Source organism: Oncorhynchus mykiss, chromosome 21, assembly GCF_057628025.1.
Source record: "Oncorhynchus mykiss isolate SJ-2025 chromosome 21, ASM5762802v1, whole genome shotgun sequence".
NCBI lineage: Eukaryota > Metazoa > Chordata > Actinopteri > Salmoniformes > Salmonidae > Oncorhynchus > Oncorhynchus mykiss.
Genome location: NC_143042.1, coordinates 7,403,392 through 7,420,496, shown reverse-complemented (window position 1 = coordinate 7,420,496; position 17,105 = coordinate 7,403,392). Strand labels below are relative to the sequence as shown.

General features: G+C 43.2%; 1 protein-coding gene across 1 annotated transcript in view; it reads right to left on the bottom strand.

The window, feature by feature from the left end:
- Positions 1–17,105, bottom strand: part of LOC110499847 (IQ motif and SEC7 domain-containing protein 3) — a 193,046-nt gene that overhangs the window by 20,445 nt on the left and 155,496 nt on the right. Inside the window, exons 9-11 of the mRNA XM_090215016.1 lie at positions 14,340–14,465; positions 9,276–9,375; positions 6,307–6,465 (exon numbers count right to left, since the gene is read on the bottom strand). Coding sequence (XP_090071142.1) covers positions 6,307–6,465; positions 9,276–9,375; positions 14,340–14,465 — 385 coding nt within the window. The remainder of the gene's footprint in view (positions 1–6,306; positions 6,466–9,275; positions 9,376–14,339; positions 14,466–17,105) is intronic.

Below are 17,105 nucleotides of genomic sequence, written 5' to 3'. Positions count from 1 at the left end.
TCCACATCCCTTCTCCCTGGCTGCTTTCAGGAGAGCTGCCCTCTCCTTTGTTCTTGTTTTGTCCAGAGTGTTTGGCTGCTCTGTAGCAGAGAACACTAACAAAAGGTCAGTGGCCAGGGTCTCTGTCAGGAATCAGACTGGGAGACAAACACATACATGCCAACCCTGTCCAACTTTTTAGAGTACCAGACGCGCTCAGCAAATTGGAGATTCAACTGGCAGGCATAGCACATGCCGAAATGGGGTCCCCCCACGCTCGTGCACGCGCTGTTTGTGAGTCTGATTGCAATTATAGAATTGTACCAAATCAAGTCCATACAAGGTTGGAATACTTTCTTTCCTGACAGCATCCCATGTACACACATGGTAAACGTCACTAACAAGATGGAGATACAGTGCCTTGCGAAAGTATTCGGCCCCCTTGAACTTTGCGACCTTCTGCCACATTTCAGGCTTCAAACATAAAGATATAAAACTGTATTTTTTTGTGAAGAATCAACAACAAGTGGGACACAATCATGAAGTGGAACGACATTTATTGGATTTCTCAAACTTTTTTAACAAATCAAAAACTGAAAAATTGGGCGTGCAAAATTATTCAGCCCCCTTAAGTTAATACTTTGTAGCGCCACCTTTTGCTGCGATTACAGCTGTAAGTCGCTTGGGGTATGTCTCTATCAGTTTTGCACATCGAGAGACTGACATTTTTTCCCATTCCTCCTTGCAAAACAGCTCGAGCTCAGTGAGGTTGGATGGAGAGCATTTGTGAACAGCAGTTTTCAGTTCTTTCCACAGATTCTCGATTGGATTCAGGTCTGGACTTTGACTTGGCCATTCTAACACCTGGATATGTTTATTTTTGAACCATTCCATTGTAGATTTTGCTTTATGTTTTGGATCATTGTCTTGTTGGAAGACAAATATCCGTCCCAGTCTCAGGTCTTTTGCAGACTCCATCAGGTTTTCTTCCAGAATGGTCCTGTATTTGGCTCCATCCATCTTCCCATCAATTGTAACCATCTTCCCTGTCCCTGCTGAAGAAAAGCAGGCCCAAACCATGATGCTGCCACCACCATGTTTGACAGTGGGGATGGTGTGTTCAGGGTGATGAGCTGTGTTGCTTTTACGCCAAACATAACATCTTGCATTGTTGCCAAAAAAGTTAAATTTTGGTTTCATCTGACCAGAGCACCTTCTTCCACATGTTTGGTGTGTCTCCCAGGTGGCTTGTGGCAAACTTTAAATGACACTTTTTATGGATATCTTTAAGAAATGGCTTTCTTCTTGCCACTCTTCCATAAAGGCCAGATTTGTGCAATATACGACTGATTGTTGTCATATGGACAGAGTCTCCCACCTCAGCTGTAGATCTCTGCAGTTCATCCAGAGTGATCATTGGCCTCTTGGCTGCATCTCTGATCAGTCTTCTCCTTGGATGAGCTGAAAGTTTAGAGGGACGGCCAGGTCTTGGTAGATTTGCAGTGGTCTGATACTCCTTCCATTTCAATATTATCGCTTGCACAGTGCTCCTTGGGATGTTTAAAGCTTGGGAAATCTTTTTGTATCCAAATCCGGCTTTAAACTTCTTCACAACAGTATCTCGGACCTGCCTGGTGTGTTCCTTGTTCTTCATGATGCTCTCTGCGCTTTTGACGGACCTCTGAGACTATCACAGTGCAGGTGCATTTATACGGAGAATTGATTACACACAGGTGGATTGTATTTATCATCATTAGTCATTTAGGTCAACATTGGATCATTCAGAGATCCTCACTGAACTTCTGGAGAGAGTTTGCTGCACTGAAAGTAAAGGGGCTGAATAATTTTTCAGTTTTTGATTTGTTAAAAAAGTTTGAAATATCCAATAAATGTCGTTCCACTTCATGATTGTGTCCCACTTGTTGTTGATTCTTCACAAAACAATACAGTTTTATATCTTTATGTTTGAAGCCTGAAATGTGGCAAAAGGTCGCAAAGTTCAAGGGGACCGAATACTTTCGCAAGGCACTGTAGAAAGAACACACAAAGTTATTTGTTTAGATACAAAATGTACAAACGTCTTATCCGTTTAAAAAAGCTGCTCTGTCTGTTTCTTTCAGTCTCCTCACTCTCATCGTCTGACATTGCTTTACTGACTGGCTGCAACAACAATGATTTACTAAATTAGCTGCTATTTTGTTTGGGACCTATGCTTACTTGTTTTTCATGAGCACAGTGCTTAGACAAACATAATGGATCACACCTGGTTCAGTTCACTCCTCTGAAAAGGTGTTTACAAATTAGAAATAAAAGTACAGAACATATCAAATAAATATATGTTTTGTGGAATTAGCACAGATGGTCAGTATGTTTATTCCATTTCCTGTGGAGATAATTATCTATAATGTTTTTCTTAGCACTTGACCCCAAGTTTAGTCTCTATAGTAGAGGAACGCTTGTCACCTCTCAAACAGGGCCCGCTCACAAGTATTGGCTTTTTAGACACGGTTCCTAATCAACTCTAAAAGCAAAATCATTTTGAAAACATAAAAACAAAAACAAATGATCGCATCGACACAGAGCGCAAATTGGCTACACAAAGCGTAACTAGGCTACCGCCAAGGGAATCTGACCGCTGTTCGCTAGAAGAGTCCGGTGTTTCAGCCGATGTAAAGGTGCCTATGGTATTTCTTTGCAGCGCATACATCATTTCAGATTTTGGAAATTGATAAAATCTCAAATCTAGTGCAAAGGCATTTTAGAAGCATGGCCTCTATAGCTGATACCAGACACTCATTCTTCATCGCGCAGTCTTCTAAAATCCCAACTCCATTTAATGCCAAGATGGTTATATTTATTTTTGATTATACTTTTGTAATGCTTTTTGTGACGTGGATCATAGTTACAGTCTATCAGGTTGCGTGATTATCGTAATGTTACGTGGAAAAAAACAACTAATGGGACGCATAATAAAATATCACACTCGCACAAATGAGACCAGTTATTTTTCGTATTTGCATTTAATTTATTTCACTAGCAAATGCGAGTGAACTGCTGGCACTTTAGAGACCACTGAATGTCCATCTTCTTAGCTTGAAACAATTAGTGTTTACCTTTCCACAGCACACAGAGTCGAAAATAGATGTGTCAATGTGTTCACGTACAGCTGACAGTTGGCAAACTCAGCATGAAAACAAACAGGAGGGGCAGACACCGGGTAGCTACGTCGAATAATGATGTATTCATCTCCATGTCCGTTGACACAAACTCCGTACATGTCTGTGTGTTGCAGCTCGAGAATCGGGATGTTAGATTTACTCAGTATAATTATTTTTTATTAAAATGTAAAACAAATAAAACATAAAAAATAAGCCCCTATTCATTTCTGCGTACTTTTAACTCGGATCTCGTACCTGCGTACATGGACAGAGAATTGCGTAGTTGGTACGCAAAATGCGTGCATGTTGGTAGGTCTGCAAACAACAAGGTGCCTGCCTGGCTAGAACCAGCACCTCCCCTGGACATAGGCTCAATTCGAAATAGTCTCCTAGTCCGCACCCCAAGGCAGATCTGAAAGTATAAGATGTTTGAATGATAGAGGAAGGGCTCTCTGATAGGGGTATCCAATATTACGAAACTTCCCCTTAGCCTATCTAATCGTTTCAGATCTTGAAAAGTGCCTAGGGGTAGGGGTTGATTTGTGAATCAGTAGCCTGTTTAAAAAGTCTGTGTGCCCTGTATGGCTGTTTTTCTCTCTTTAGTATTGGTCAGTAAGCCCCAACAGCACGGTTTCTTCCTGATCGCTCCTCTCTTTTGGACCCCAGGCCTCTAGCTTCTCCTTGTTAATGTGTTCAACCTTTAAATCTGTGCTGCAGCGGGGACTTGTTTCTCTGTACTTATCCTCTCACAGAGTATCAAGGCACTGTCAGACAGGCAAGGCAGGGAAACCTCCAGGGTTAATCCCAGGGTAAGGCTGATAAGAAATCAACGCTGCCCAGGGAGATGCTGATGATACGACAACACACATACTGTACATGCATGCATGAGCGCGCACGCGCTCGCACACACACATGCACAGGTAGCAGACTGTATTGCCACCCTGATTTGCTATATCTTTAACCAAAGCCTAAAGGAGTGTGTGTTTCCACAGGCGTGGGAGGAAGCTAAAGTAATTCCACTGCCTGAAAATAGTAAAGCACCCTTTGGTGGCTCTAACAGGAAAGAATTAGCAAAGCTGCAGCTGGCTCAAAACAGAGCAGCATGCCTTGCACATCCAGAACTAACATCAACAATATGCATGCTAGTATTTCCTGGTTGAGGGTTTATAAGAGATTACTGTTTCTCTTGTTTCTATGAGAAATATTACTGTGGTGGAAATTCCAGATTGTCTGCATAATCAAATAACATTTAGCTCAGACACACATACATACCCCACAAGACATGTCACCAGGGGTCTCTTCACAGTCCCCAAGACATTCCACCAGGGGTCTCTTCACAGTCCCCAAGACATTCCACCAGGGGTCTCTTCACAGTCTCCAAGACATGCCACCAGGGGTCTCTTCACAGTCCCCAAGACATGCCACCAGGGGTCTCTTCACAGTCCCCAAGACATTCCACCAGGGGTCTCTTCACAGTCTCCAAGACATGCCACCAGGGGTCTCTTCACAGTCCCCGAGACATGCCACCAGGGGTCTCTTCACAGTCCCCGAGACATGCCACCAGGGGTCTCTTCACAGTCCCCAAGACATTCCACCAGGGGTCTCTTCACAGTCTCCAAGACATGCCACCAGGGGTCTCTTCACAGTCCCCGAGACATGCCACCAGGGGTCTCTTCACAGTCCCCGAGACATGCCACCAGGGGTCTCTTCACAGTCCCCTAGACATTCCACCAGGGGTCTCTTCACAGTCCCCGAGACATTCCACCAGGGGTCTCTTCACAGTCCCATAGACATGCCACCAGGGGTCTCTTCACAGTCCCCAAGACATGTCACCAGGGGTCTCTTCAGAGCCCACAAGACATTCCACCAGCACTCTTTTCACAGTCCCGAAGACATGTCACCAGGGGTCTCTTCACAGTCCCCAAGTCCAAAACAAATTCACGGCAACATACAGTATTATACAGAGCCATGATCACATGGAACTATCTTCCATATCCATTTACTCAGCAAACAGCAAAATAACCCTTAAACAACATCTCATGGAACAGAGGGGACTGTGAGGGGACACACACACACAGAGACAATTTTAGTTGTGTTGCTTGTATATGGTTGTATTTTAAATGTGTGTGACTTTCCTTGTCTATCAGTGAATCAGTGTCATGTTTATAGTGTTTTTGTAGAACCCAGGAAGAGTAGCTGCTGCTTCTGCTAAAGATAATGGGGATCCTTATAACCAAATAATAAACAATTAAACACAAACATGCACACACACTCAGGCAGACATGCACACACACTCAGGCAGACATGCACACACACTCAGGTAGACATGCACACACACTCAGGTAGACATGCACACACACTCAGGCAGACATGCACACACACTCAGGCAGACATGCACACACACTCAGGCAGACATGCACACACACTCAGGCAGACATGCACACACACTCAGGCAGACATGCACACACACTCAGGCAGACATGCACACACACTCAGGCAGACATGCACACACACTCAGGCAGACATGCACACACACTCAGGCAGACATGCACACACACACTCAGGCAGACATGCACACACACTCATGCAGACATGCACACACACTCAGGCAAACACATACACACAGACACACACGCACAGTCCCCTAGGCAGAATAGAAACACAACCGTTCCCTGACTCTTGTTTTTCAGAAACGCATCAGAACAGAGTGTATGATCTCAGTATTGGGAGCATAAATAATTGTATCTTTGGTGTAGTCATTGATGTTAGAGATACAATCATGTAATTTGTATGGGTGCTAGGAGGAATATGAGCATGAACACAGTTTGGTTATGTAATGACATCAACGTATACAAAGACATGCTCACACAGACACATGCATGTAGACACAGACACATGCACACGTAGACAGACAGATAGACTGTTGACATCTTCCTCTCCCCATTGTTAGCACTTATGTAAATAATCCTGCGGCACCCTGATTCCATTTTAGTTTTCTCCTTTTTGAGAAATGAAAGAGAATCTCTGTGCGGATGGAGGGATGGATGATTCATACATTATTTTGCATGAGCTGTTTCTTTTTCCCCCTTTCCCTCTTCACCTGAGTTTGGAGCAACGGAGCACACACACACATACACACACACACACACACCTCATCCACAGTACTCACATTCAATGCGTATCTGTTCCATCTCTGACACCTCAGCAATGGACTCCTTCAGATCTTCTAGAAACTTGAGCAGCTCCTCGGCGCTCTGAGCACAGAAGTTGAGCACCTGCTTCTTGTCTGAGCCGAAGGGTGAGATGATGGTGATGCCATGGGGGTAGTCTGAGGAGGAGAGATGAGAAGGAGATCACTTTTTTTTTACATAATAGTGTTGGCTAATAAGAAGGATGAAAGGATATCGCCAAATGTCTTCCTCATATCGATATCCAATGATATTGGTGCCCACCACTAATAGTTACAGTACATATTGCAATAGACCCAGATTGGCTAAAGGCATTTGTACCAAAACGTTGGTCAAATAGATCCATGAACTAGTTTGTGGACTATTCAGGGATGTAACTGTACTGGAGTTTCTTTTCACAATAACAAGTATTATGGTTTCAATCACTAAACAGAGATGAGTTCCCCCAAAGCAAAATAAAGGCTTGATCCATCACAGCCAGGTAACTAAAGAATGAACAATTTTCTCACATCTTCAACTGACACAGTAGCAACAAAAAATATCAGAATGCTTTTTTCTCCTTCCCCAAAGAAGGGAATGAGGCAAAAGAGCCAATAAATTCATTGGGGAAATGAGATTAGTCGCGACTGTTTTCTGTTTTCATTTCTCACTATCCGTGCTCCGGCGCGCCTCGCTCTCCCCTTCGCTCTTTTAAATGGCACTTTGACGATGGAGGCACTGCATCTTTCATGCCCGAGGCGTGAAGAAAATAATATCCCTGTATGATAGATTTCATATGAAAATATCACCTGCCTGGCTGAATGCAGAGTGGTGGGAGGATCAGGAGGAGAAACTAGATAGGGGGCCACATCCAAACTCCCCCTTTTCCAATAACCCCACGCGACCGGGTCTGATTCCATTATCAAAACACACATTTCTTCTCCCTGCCAAATCCCCGTGACTATAACTCAACCCTTCTGGGCTGGCTGGCTTTCAATTGCACAACCTGTTAGGTTTTGATGCTGATACATTCCATACAAATATGTTGGTTTGACAGTTACTGTATGCATGCATGTATGTATTATGTATGCATGTATGTAAAAATGTGCTTAACAAGTCACATAATAAATTGCATGGACTCAATAATAGTGTACAATAATAGTGTTTAACGTGATTTTTGAATGACTCAGCTGAGCAGTGAATTTCAAACACAGATTCAACCACAAAGATCAGGAAGGGTTTCCAATGGCTCGCAAAGAAGGGGACCTATTGAAGTTCTTAATTACACTTTGGGTGGTGTATTAATACACCCAGTCACTACAAAGATACAGGCGTCCTTCCTAACTCAGATGTCGGAGTGGAAGGAAACCATTCAGAGGCCAATGGTGACTTTAAAACAGTTACCTCCAAAATACTAACCTAAATGACAGAGTGAAAAGAAGGAAGCCTGTACAGAATAAAAATATTGAAAAACATGCATCCTGTTTGCAATAAGGCACTAAAGTAAAACTGCAAAAAAAAATGTGACAAATAACTGTACTTTATGTCCGTTATATTTGCTGCAAATCCGACACATCACCGAGTACCTCTTCACATTTTCAAGCATGGTAGTGTCTGCATCATGTTATGGGTATGCTTGTCATCGGCAAGGGAGTTTTTTTTTATATAGAAAGAGAAACGGAATAGAGCTAAGCACAGGCAAAATCCTAGACCTGGTTCAGTCTGATTTCTAAAAGACACTGGGAGACAAATCCACCTTTCAGCAGGACAGTAACCTGAAACTCAAGGCCAAATATACACTGGAGTTGCTTAACATCGCGATATTGAATGTTCCTGAGTGGCCTAGTTACAGTATTGACTTAAATCGTCTTGAAAATCTATGGCAATACCTGAAAATGGTTGTCTAGCGATGATCAACAACCAATTTGACAGCGCTCGAAGCATTTTGAAAAGTATAATGGGCAAATGTTGTACAATGCAGGTGTGCAGAACTCATAGACTTACCCAGAAGGTCTCACAGCTGTAAACGCTGCCAAAGGGGATTCTAACATGTATTGACTCATGGCAGTAAATAATTATGTAAATTAGATGTTTTTGTATATCATTTTCTATACATTTGCAAAAATGTCTAAAAACATGTTTTCACTTTGTCAATATGGGGTATTGTGTGTCGATGGATGGATGCTGTAACACAACAAAATGTGGAATAAGTCAAGGGGTAGGAATACTTTCTGAAGGTACTGTATATACACATGTATGTATGTGACCCATGTGAGAATCAAACCCATAACCTTGGGGTTGGCTACGTAATATGTTAGTTTAGTAGAGTCTTTTTATCCAAATAAATGGAGTTATGTATGATGTGCTTAAATCAAGGCTAACACAATGTATTCTGGGTAATCTATGTGACTGGGGTTGCTAGCACCATTTATCTGCTTCATTCCCTTTTGCTGTTTTCACTACATTCTCCCTCTCTCTCCCTCCCACCGTTTATATCCCTCCTCTCTTTGCTGCTTTCCTATTCTATGATAGTGGTGTAAATGTCTCAAAAAGGGATGTACTTTGAAGGATCTACTTGCAGATCAAGATAACATATTTCTGCACGGCTTACTGCTTGTTTCACTTTGAGTTGCCATGGCAACATCGGTTAAGAAAAAGTTTTCTTCCCTCACTGTCTCATTCTCCCAGTCTCTCTCTCTCTCTCCCAGTCTCTCTCTCTCCCTCCCAGTCTCTCTCTCTCTCCCTCTCCCAGTATCTCTCTCTCTCTGTCTCTTTCTCTCTCTCTCTCTCTCTCCCAGTCTCTCTCTCTCTCCCAGTCTCGCTCTCTCTCCCAGTCTCGCTCTCTCTCTCCCAGTCTCTCTCTCTCTCTCTCCCAGTCTCTCTCTCCCAGTCGCTCCCAGTCTCTCTCTCTCCCAGTCTCTCTCTCTCTCCTTTGGAGGGTGAGTAGTGATGCTGGTGTTAGGTGACTTACACTCGTTCTCAAACAGTGTGAAGTGCATGCCCAGGAGGCCCAGGGCTTTACAGAAGGTGTAGGCTGCTGAACTCTTCTTCTTCGGACACAGCTTCAGGATCTGAGGGTAAAAAGACACTAGGTGAGACAACCACATATCACACTCAATAAAGGAAAGACGGAGATGTCAATCAGAACATCAAAATAAGAACCTATTCAGGATGTCTTCTGTTCCCCTTTAAAAACATATTAGTGTGGTTTTATGGACACAGATCAATCCTAATCCTGGACTTAAAAGGCTTTTTTAAAAAAAAAATTTTTAACAAGGCTAATCTGAAAACAAGACTCCCTAAATTTTATCAGCATATCGATTGCGCAACCAGGGGTGGAAAGACCTTGGATCATTGTTACTCTAACTTCCGCGACGCATATAAGGCCCTGCCCCGCCCCCCTTTCGGAAAAGCTGACCACGACTCCATTTTGTTGATCCCTGCCTACAGACAGAAACTAAAACAAGAGGCTCCCACGCTGAGGTCTGTCCAACGCTGGTCCGACCAAGCTGACTCCACACTCCAAGACTGCTTCCACCACGTGGACTGGGACATGTTTCGTATTGCGTCAGACAACAACATTGACGAATACGCTGATTCGGTGTGTGAGTTCATTAGAACGTGCGTTGAAGATGTCGTTCCCATAGCAACGATTAAAACATTCCCTAACCAGAAACCGTGGATTGATGGCAGCATTCGCGTGAAACTGAAAGCGCGAACCACTGCTTTTAATCAGGGGAAGGTGTCTGGTAACATGACCGAATACAAACAGTGCAGCTATTCCCTCCGCAAGGCTATCAAACAAGCTAAGCGTCAGTACAGAGACAAAGTAGAATCTCAATTCAACGGCTCAGACACAAGAGGCATGTGGCAGGGTCTACAGTCAATCACGGACTACAGGAAGAAATCCAGCCCAGTCACGGACCAGGATGTCCTGCTCCCAGGCAGACTAAACAACTTTTTTGCCCGCTTTGAGGACAATACAGTGCCACTGACACGGCCGGCAACGAAAACATGCGGTCTCTCCTTCACTGCAGCCGAGGTGAGTAAGACATTTAAACGTGTTAACCCTCGCAAGGCTGCAGGCCCAGACGGCATCCCCAGCCGCGCCCTCAGAGCATGCGCAGACCAGCTGGCCGGTGTGTTTACGGACATATTCAATCAATCCCTATACCAGTCTGCTGTTCCCACATGCTTCAAGAGGGCCACCATTGTTCCTGTTCCCAAGAAAGCTAAGGTAACTGAGCTAAACGACTACCGCCCCGTAGCACTCACTTCCGTCATCATGAAGTGCTTTGAGAGACTAGTCAAGGACCATATCACCTCCACCCTACCTGACACCCTAGACCCACTCCAATTTGCTTACCGCCCAAATAGGTCCACAGACGATGCAATCTCAACCACAGTGCACACCGCCCTAACCCATCTGGACAAGAGGAATACCTATGTGAGAATGCTGTTCATTGACTACAGCTCGGCATTCAACACCATAGTACCCTCCAAGCTCGTCATCAAGCTCGAGACCCTGGGTCTCGACCCCGCCCTGTGCAACTGGGTACTGGACTTCCTGACGGGCCGCCCCCAGGTGGTGAGGGTAGGCAACAACATCTCCTCCCCGCTGATCCTCAACACTGGGGCCCCACAAGGGTGCGTTCTGAGCCCTCTCCTGTACTCCCTGTTCACCCACGACTGCGTGGCCACGCACGCCTCCAACTCAATCATCAAGTTTGCGGACGACACAACAGTGGTAGGCTTGATTACCAACAACGACGAGACGGCCTACAGGGAGGAGGTGAGGGCCCTCGGAGTGTGGTGTCAGGAAAATAACCTCACACTCAACGTCAACAAAACTAAGGAGATGATTGTGGACTTCAGGAAACAGCAGAGGGAACACCCCCCTATCCACATCGATGGAACAGTAGTGGAGAGGGTAGCAAGTTTTAAGTTCCTCGGCATACACATCACAGACAAACTGAATTGGTCCACTCACACAGACAGCATTGTGAAGAAGGCGCAGCAGCGCCTCTTCAACCTCAGGAGGCTGAAGAAATTTGGCTTGTCACCAAAAGCACTCACAAACTTCTACAGATGCACAATCGAGAGCATCCTGGTGGGCTGTATCACCGCCTGGTACGGCAACTGCTCCGCCCTCAACCGTAAGGCTCTCCAGAGGGTGGTGAGGTCTGCACAACGCATCACCGGGGGCAAACTACCTGCCCTCCAGGACACCTACACCACCCGATGTCACAGGAAGGCCATAAAGATCATCAAGGACATCAACCACCCGAGCCACTGCCTGTTCACCCCGCTATCATCCAGAAGGCGAGGTCAGTACAGGTGCATCAAAGCTGGGACCGAGAGACTGAAAAACAGCTTCTATCTCAAGGCCATCAGACTGTTAAACAGCCACCACTAACATTGAGTGGCTGCTGCCAACACACTGACACTGACTCAACTCCAGCCACTTTAATAATGGGAATTGATGGGAAATTATGTAAATATATCACTAGCCACTTTAAACAATGCTACCTTATATAATGTTACTTACCCTACATTATTCATCTCATATGCATACGTATATACTGTACTCTATATCATCGACTGTATCCTTATGTAATACATGTATCACTAGCCACTTTAAACTATGCCACTTTGTTTACATACTCATCTCATTTGTACATACTGTACTCGATACCATCTACTGTATCTTGCCTATGCTGCTCTGTACCATCACTCATTCATATATCCTTATGTACATATTCTTTATCCCCTTACACTGTGTACAAGACAGTAGTTTTGGAATTGTTAGTTAGATTACTTGTTGGTTATTACTGCATTGTCGGAACTAGAAGCACAAGCATTTCGCTACACTCGCATTAACATCTGCTAACCATGTGTATGTGACAAATAAAATTTGATTTGATTTGATTTGATTTGATTTTTCAATTGAGATTCTGCATTGAGCTTGCTTTTTATTCCAGGACTAACTGTGACTGGAAAGCAGCCCTAAAGAGCATAACAAACATAGGTAGCTTAGAGTTTAGAGAAGTCGCCTAAAGAATGTGGGCAAGCCCCATCCATCACCCTTGTGCCCTTGAGCAAGACACTTATCCTCTTATCCTGTTGTGGGAGCAGAGTAAACCGTGTTTCCATTGTAACAGATGGGCAGCAATTATTATTCTCTTCTATTATTGTCAAAGCCTTTCTCTTCAATCTCAGTCAGCACTGCAGGTGTTATTGTCAGCTTAGGGTTGGGTTTAGGTGATGGTTGGGGTAAGGTTTTAAGCCTTGCTTTCAACAGGCTTTGAAATTTGCTTCACATTGGTGTTTCCTGTTCAAGGCACTGGAGAAAAAGCCATTCAAGTCTCAATGTGACCTCCGTGTTAAAATAAAGAATAAAAAATCCATCATCGGTCAGAGAGGATCAACACAGCATATTCATATCATCCTACTAATAACCTGCAGAGAGACAATTTACACAGTATAGCTTTCTCTCTGTGACAAATCCTGTTTCCAGTGAATGTGACATAACAGCACTGCAACTTTTTATATTTTTTCAAGGATGTGTTTGTGAGTGTGTGGGGGAAAACAGCTATGCCTTATGGGTAGAGATATAATGAGGGAAATAATGAGAGAGCGAGAGAGAGCGAGAGAGAGAGAGAGCGAGAGAGAGCGAGAGAGAGCGAGAGAGAGCGAGAGAGAGCGAGAGAGAGCGAGCGAGCGAGCGAGAGAGAGAGAGAGAGAGCGAGAGCGAGAGAGAGAGAGAGAGAGAGAGGGGGGGAGCTCTCATACAGTATAGAAACACCACAGATAGAGAAAGATGAGAGTATCTCCTCAGTGCTGATACTGCAGGGCCTTTTTGGTAAGCCGCCATATTAAACCCATACATCACCGTGACACATCCACCACTGCAGACGAGAGTGTTGGAACCTCAAGGATGATGATTAACTCGTAAAGAAGAACACCCTGACAATTCATTTCACACAGTAAAATAAATATGAAAATTGCAAACATATCACAGACCCTACCCTCTGAGCAGTCGTGAGAAACAAGGTCTCGCAGGAACCCGCCCTCTTAATTACGTGTAATTGCGTAAACCTCGAGAGTGCGTCCTCATTTTTTTTCACACTTACAAAATGAGGTTCAGCGATTGAAGTAATTATGACATTCTCTTTGTGCCGAATCAACAGTTTTCCGCCAAGACGTCGCAAGAGGATTTTTGTCTGGCCCGGCAAAGAATAAGCATTTTCAAAACTCCCCTCCTCCCTTCGGGGCACAATTACTTTTGGACGGCAGCGCAGGCAGCAGAGAAACACTTTCATTTTTATTTTCTCTCCTCCAGTTTTTGTTCGAGACAGATTAAGATGAGAACCAGTGGAATTATGGGAGTAGTTTAATACTTCACATAGATAACATTTGGAGTTGCCCTAATGGTTTTATTAACTATAACAGACATTTAATCTATGATTAACTCCGAGGCCCATTCGATGTGACTTTGACCAAATGAATGACTGAAGCTTGGACTTCATTACTGACCCCGGTAGTTATTTTCTTTCTCTAGGCTTGAGTGTATAAGTTCACTGCGGACTCCGTTTAACCTACTGTACCATCTATTATTTAAGAAATGAGTCATGAAACAAAATAGAAACTAGGGACGTAGTCTTCAGAAAATGATTCCCTGTGAGAGACTTCCTGGGAATTACATGCCTGGAATATGTGTGGCAGGAAATACAAGCTGCTTTATATGACTGTGACCACACTTCACGAGTCAACTACAACCAAGTTGATAGTGAGTTCATCTCTGTATAGTTTGGAAATGTTACTACTTTAGGTCAGGTGACACCACACTTCCCAAAAGCAATTGTGGCGCAAATCAATTAAATCCAAACACGTAGACATTTGCAGTACTACAATCCCATAACAATGTCCCCCTATAATCCTCAGAGGGGTGTAGTAAGTTGATCATCCCTTTTGAAGACAATACTATATTTCCCACAATCCTTTGCAGAGTCAGTCCGGTGTCAGGGAGTCTTACCACGATAAGGTCATTGAAGAGGAAGACTTCTCTCTGGTGGGCTGCCTGTTTCTGGGCCTTGTTGACGTCCGTCACCTCAAACAGACGGCTACAGCACACCAATCTTCTGTGGGGAACAGACAGAACCTACAGAGAAATAGAGAGCGAGAGATTGATTTTAGAACAAACTTTATTGGTACAATCCAACGTATTTACATAGCTAATTCAACGCCAATTCAAAAATACAATACTCTGAAGAGAGAGAGAAAGATAAAAACTTGTTTTGCAGAAAAAGTTTAAGGAAAAGTGGTGATATCACTCCATTTTTCATTGGCTTCTTCCAAGATCTCACAGATGCACAATGATGCGCTACCTTGTTCTACTGTAGGCTGCAACAGAATTACACCGCTGAGCTATCACTCTCCTGTCAATAACTGCCTCCCTAAATCCAATGGATTCTGCTACATAAGGTGTTATTGATGAATTCTGCTCAGGCACAGATTGGACGGTTATGCCCGTTAAAAATGACCATGAAGCCTGCTTCTTAGAACGCTTCACATTTTCAGAGATGAAAGATAGGAGAGAATGGACAGACAGAGAACAGAAAGGAGGGATAAACTGATGCCGTTGGCGAGCCAAAGCAGGGGGAGAGAGGGAGGGGGAGCGAGAGAGACAAAAAGAGAGAGAGAAAGAGGGAGAGAGAGAAAGAAAGAAAGAGAGAGAGAGAGAGAGAGAGAGAGAGCGATGAAAGGTGGAAAGCGAGTGTTGTTGATTAAAGGTGTCTTGGCCATGGCCCATCGATCTCTCTGTGCTCCATTGACACCCTTAAAGAGAGGCTCTGATCTTTTAGCCTGCAAGGGGTTTTCTAAAGTACACTAAACCTCACAGACAAGTTCAAGGTTTTCCTCTTTTTCCCTCTTCGTCTCACACTTGGCTATAGTTACCTCTTCCCCCTCTCATTCTCTTTCTCCCCCTCTCTTGCTCTCTCATTCTCTTTTCTCTTATAGTGGAAGAAAAAATCTAGCAACACAATAAATAGAGAGTGATGAACTGAAACGGTGAGTGACTTTTTGGGCGAACTGACCAAATTCACATAGAAATGTGAGTTGTAGATCTGTCCCTCTCATTGAAAGCAAGTATAAGATCTGTTCTATGTGTGTTATTTCTATGCTTTCTGTTCTTAAGTGTAGTTTTTGTGTCTATTACTTTGGGTTTCGTACACCAGCTTCAAACAGCTGAAAATACTATAGTTATGGTTATGGGAAATATATTTCACAGCGGTTTCAATGGTACAATGATTCTCTACACTATACATTATTATTCCTTCACATAAACAGAAATTAGGCAAACTATTAGAATTTTAGCAACCAGGAAATGGGGGAGCAATGTATGCATGGTATATATTTAAAGGTGCAATCTATAACTAAAATGTTTGGTCAAAAGTGTTGAACTTGTTTGGATATTCAGTTAACTGCCAAAATAAAGGAAACACTTGACTAAATGAGGGGTATAAAGTATATTGAAAGCAGGTGCTTCCACATAGGTGTGGTTCCTTAGTTAATTAAGCAATTAACATCCCATCATGCTTAGGGTCATGTATAAAAATGCTAGGCAGGCCATTATTTTGGTACCATGGCTACACCCCATAGGATGACAATGCCGCCATCCACAGGGTACGAGTGGTCACGCAATTGTTTGTTGAGCATGTAAACCATATGCCCTTGCTGTCTCAGTGACCAGATCTCAACCTAATTGAACACTCATGGGAGATTCTAGAGAGGTGCCTGAGACAGCAATTTCCACCATCAACAAAACACTAAATTATGGAATTTCTTGTGCAAGAATAGTGTCGCATCCCTCCAATAGAGTTCCAGACACTTGTAGAATCTATGACAAGGCACATTGAAGCTGATCTGGCCTGTGGTGCCCAACACTTTGTTGTGTTACAGCCTGAATTAAAAATTTATAAAAATGTATTATATATATATATATATATATATATATATATATATAATTCTCACCCATCTACACACAATACCCCATAATGACAAAGTGAAAACAAATTTATTAAAAAACGAAATATAGAAATATCTTACATACATAAGTATTCACACCCCCGAGTCAATATTTTGTAGAAGCACCTTTGGCAGCGATTACAGCTGTGAATCTATCTGGGTAAGTCTCTAAGAGCTTTTCACACATGGATTGTGTAACATTGGCCATTATTCTTCTCAAAATTCTTTAAGCTCTGTCAAATTGGTTGTTGATCATTACTAGACAAGAATTTTCAGGTCTTGCTATGGATTTTCAAGTAGATTTAAGTCAAAACTGTAACGCGGCCACTCAGGAATATTCACTGTCTTCTAAGCAACTCCAGTGTAGATTTGACCTTGTGTTTTAGGTTATTGTCCTGCTGAAAGGTGAATTCCTCTCCTAGTGTCTCGTGGAAAGCAGACTGAACCAGGTTTTGATGGTGATTAATTCCATTCCGTTTCTTTTTTATCCTGAAAAACTCTCCAGTCCTTGAAGATTAAAAGAATACCCATAACATGATGCAGCCACCACTATGCTTGAAAACATAGAGAGTGTTACTAGTAATGTGTTGTATTGGATTTGCCCCAAACATAACACTTTGAATTCAAGTTAATTGCTTTACCAATTTTTTTTGCAGTATTACTTTAGTGCCTTGTTGCAAACAGGACACATGTTTTGGAATATTTGTATTCTGTACAGGCTTCCTTCTTTTCACTCTGTCCATTAGGTTAGTATTGTGGAGTAACTACAATG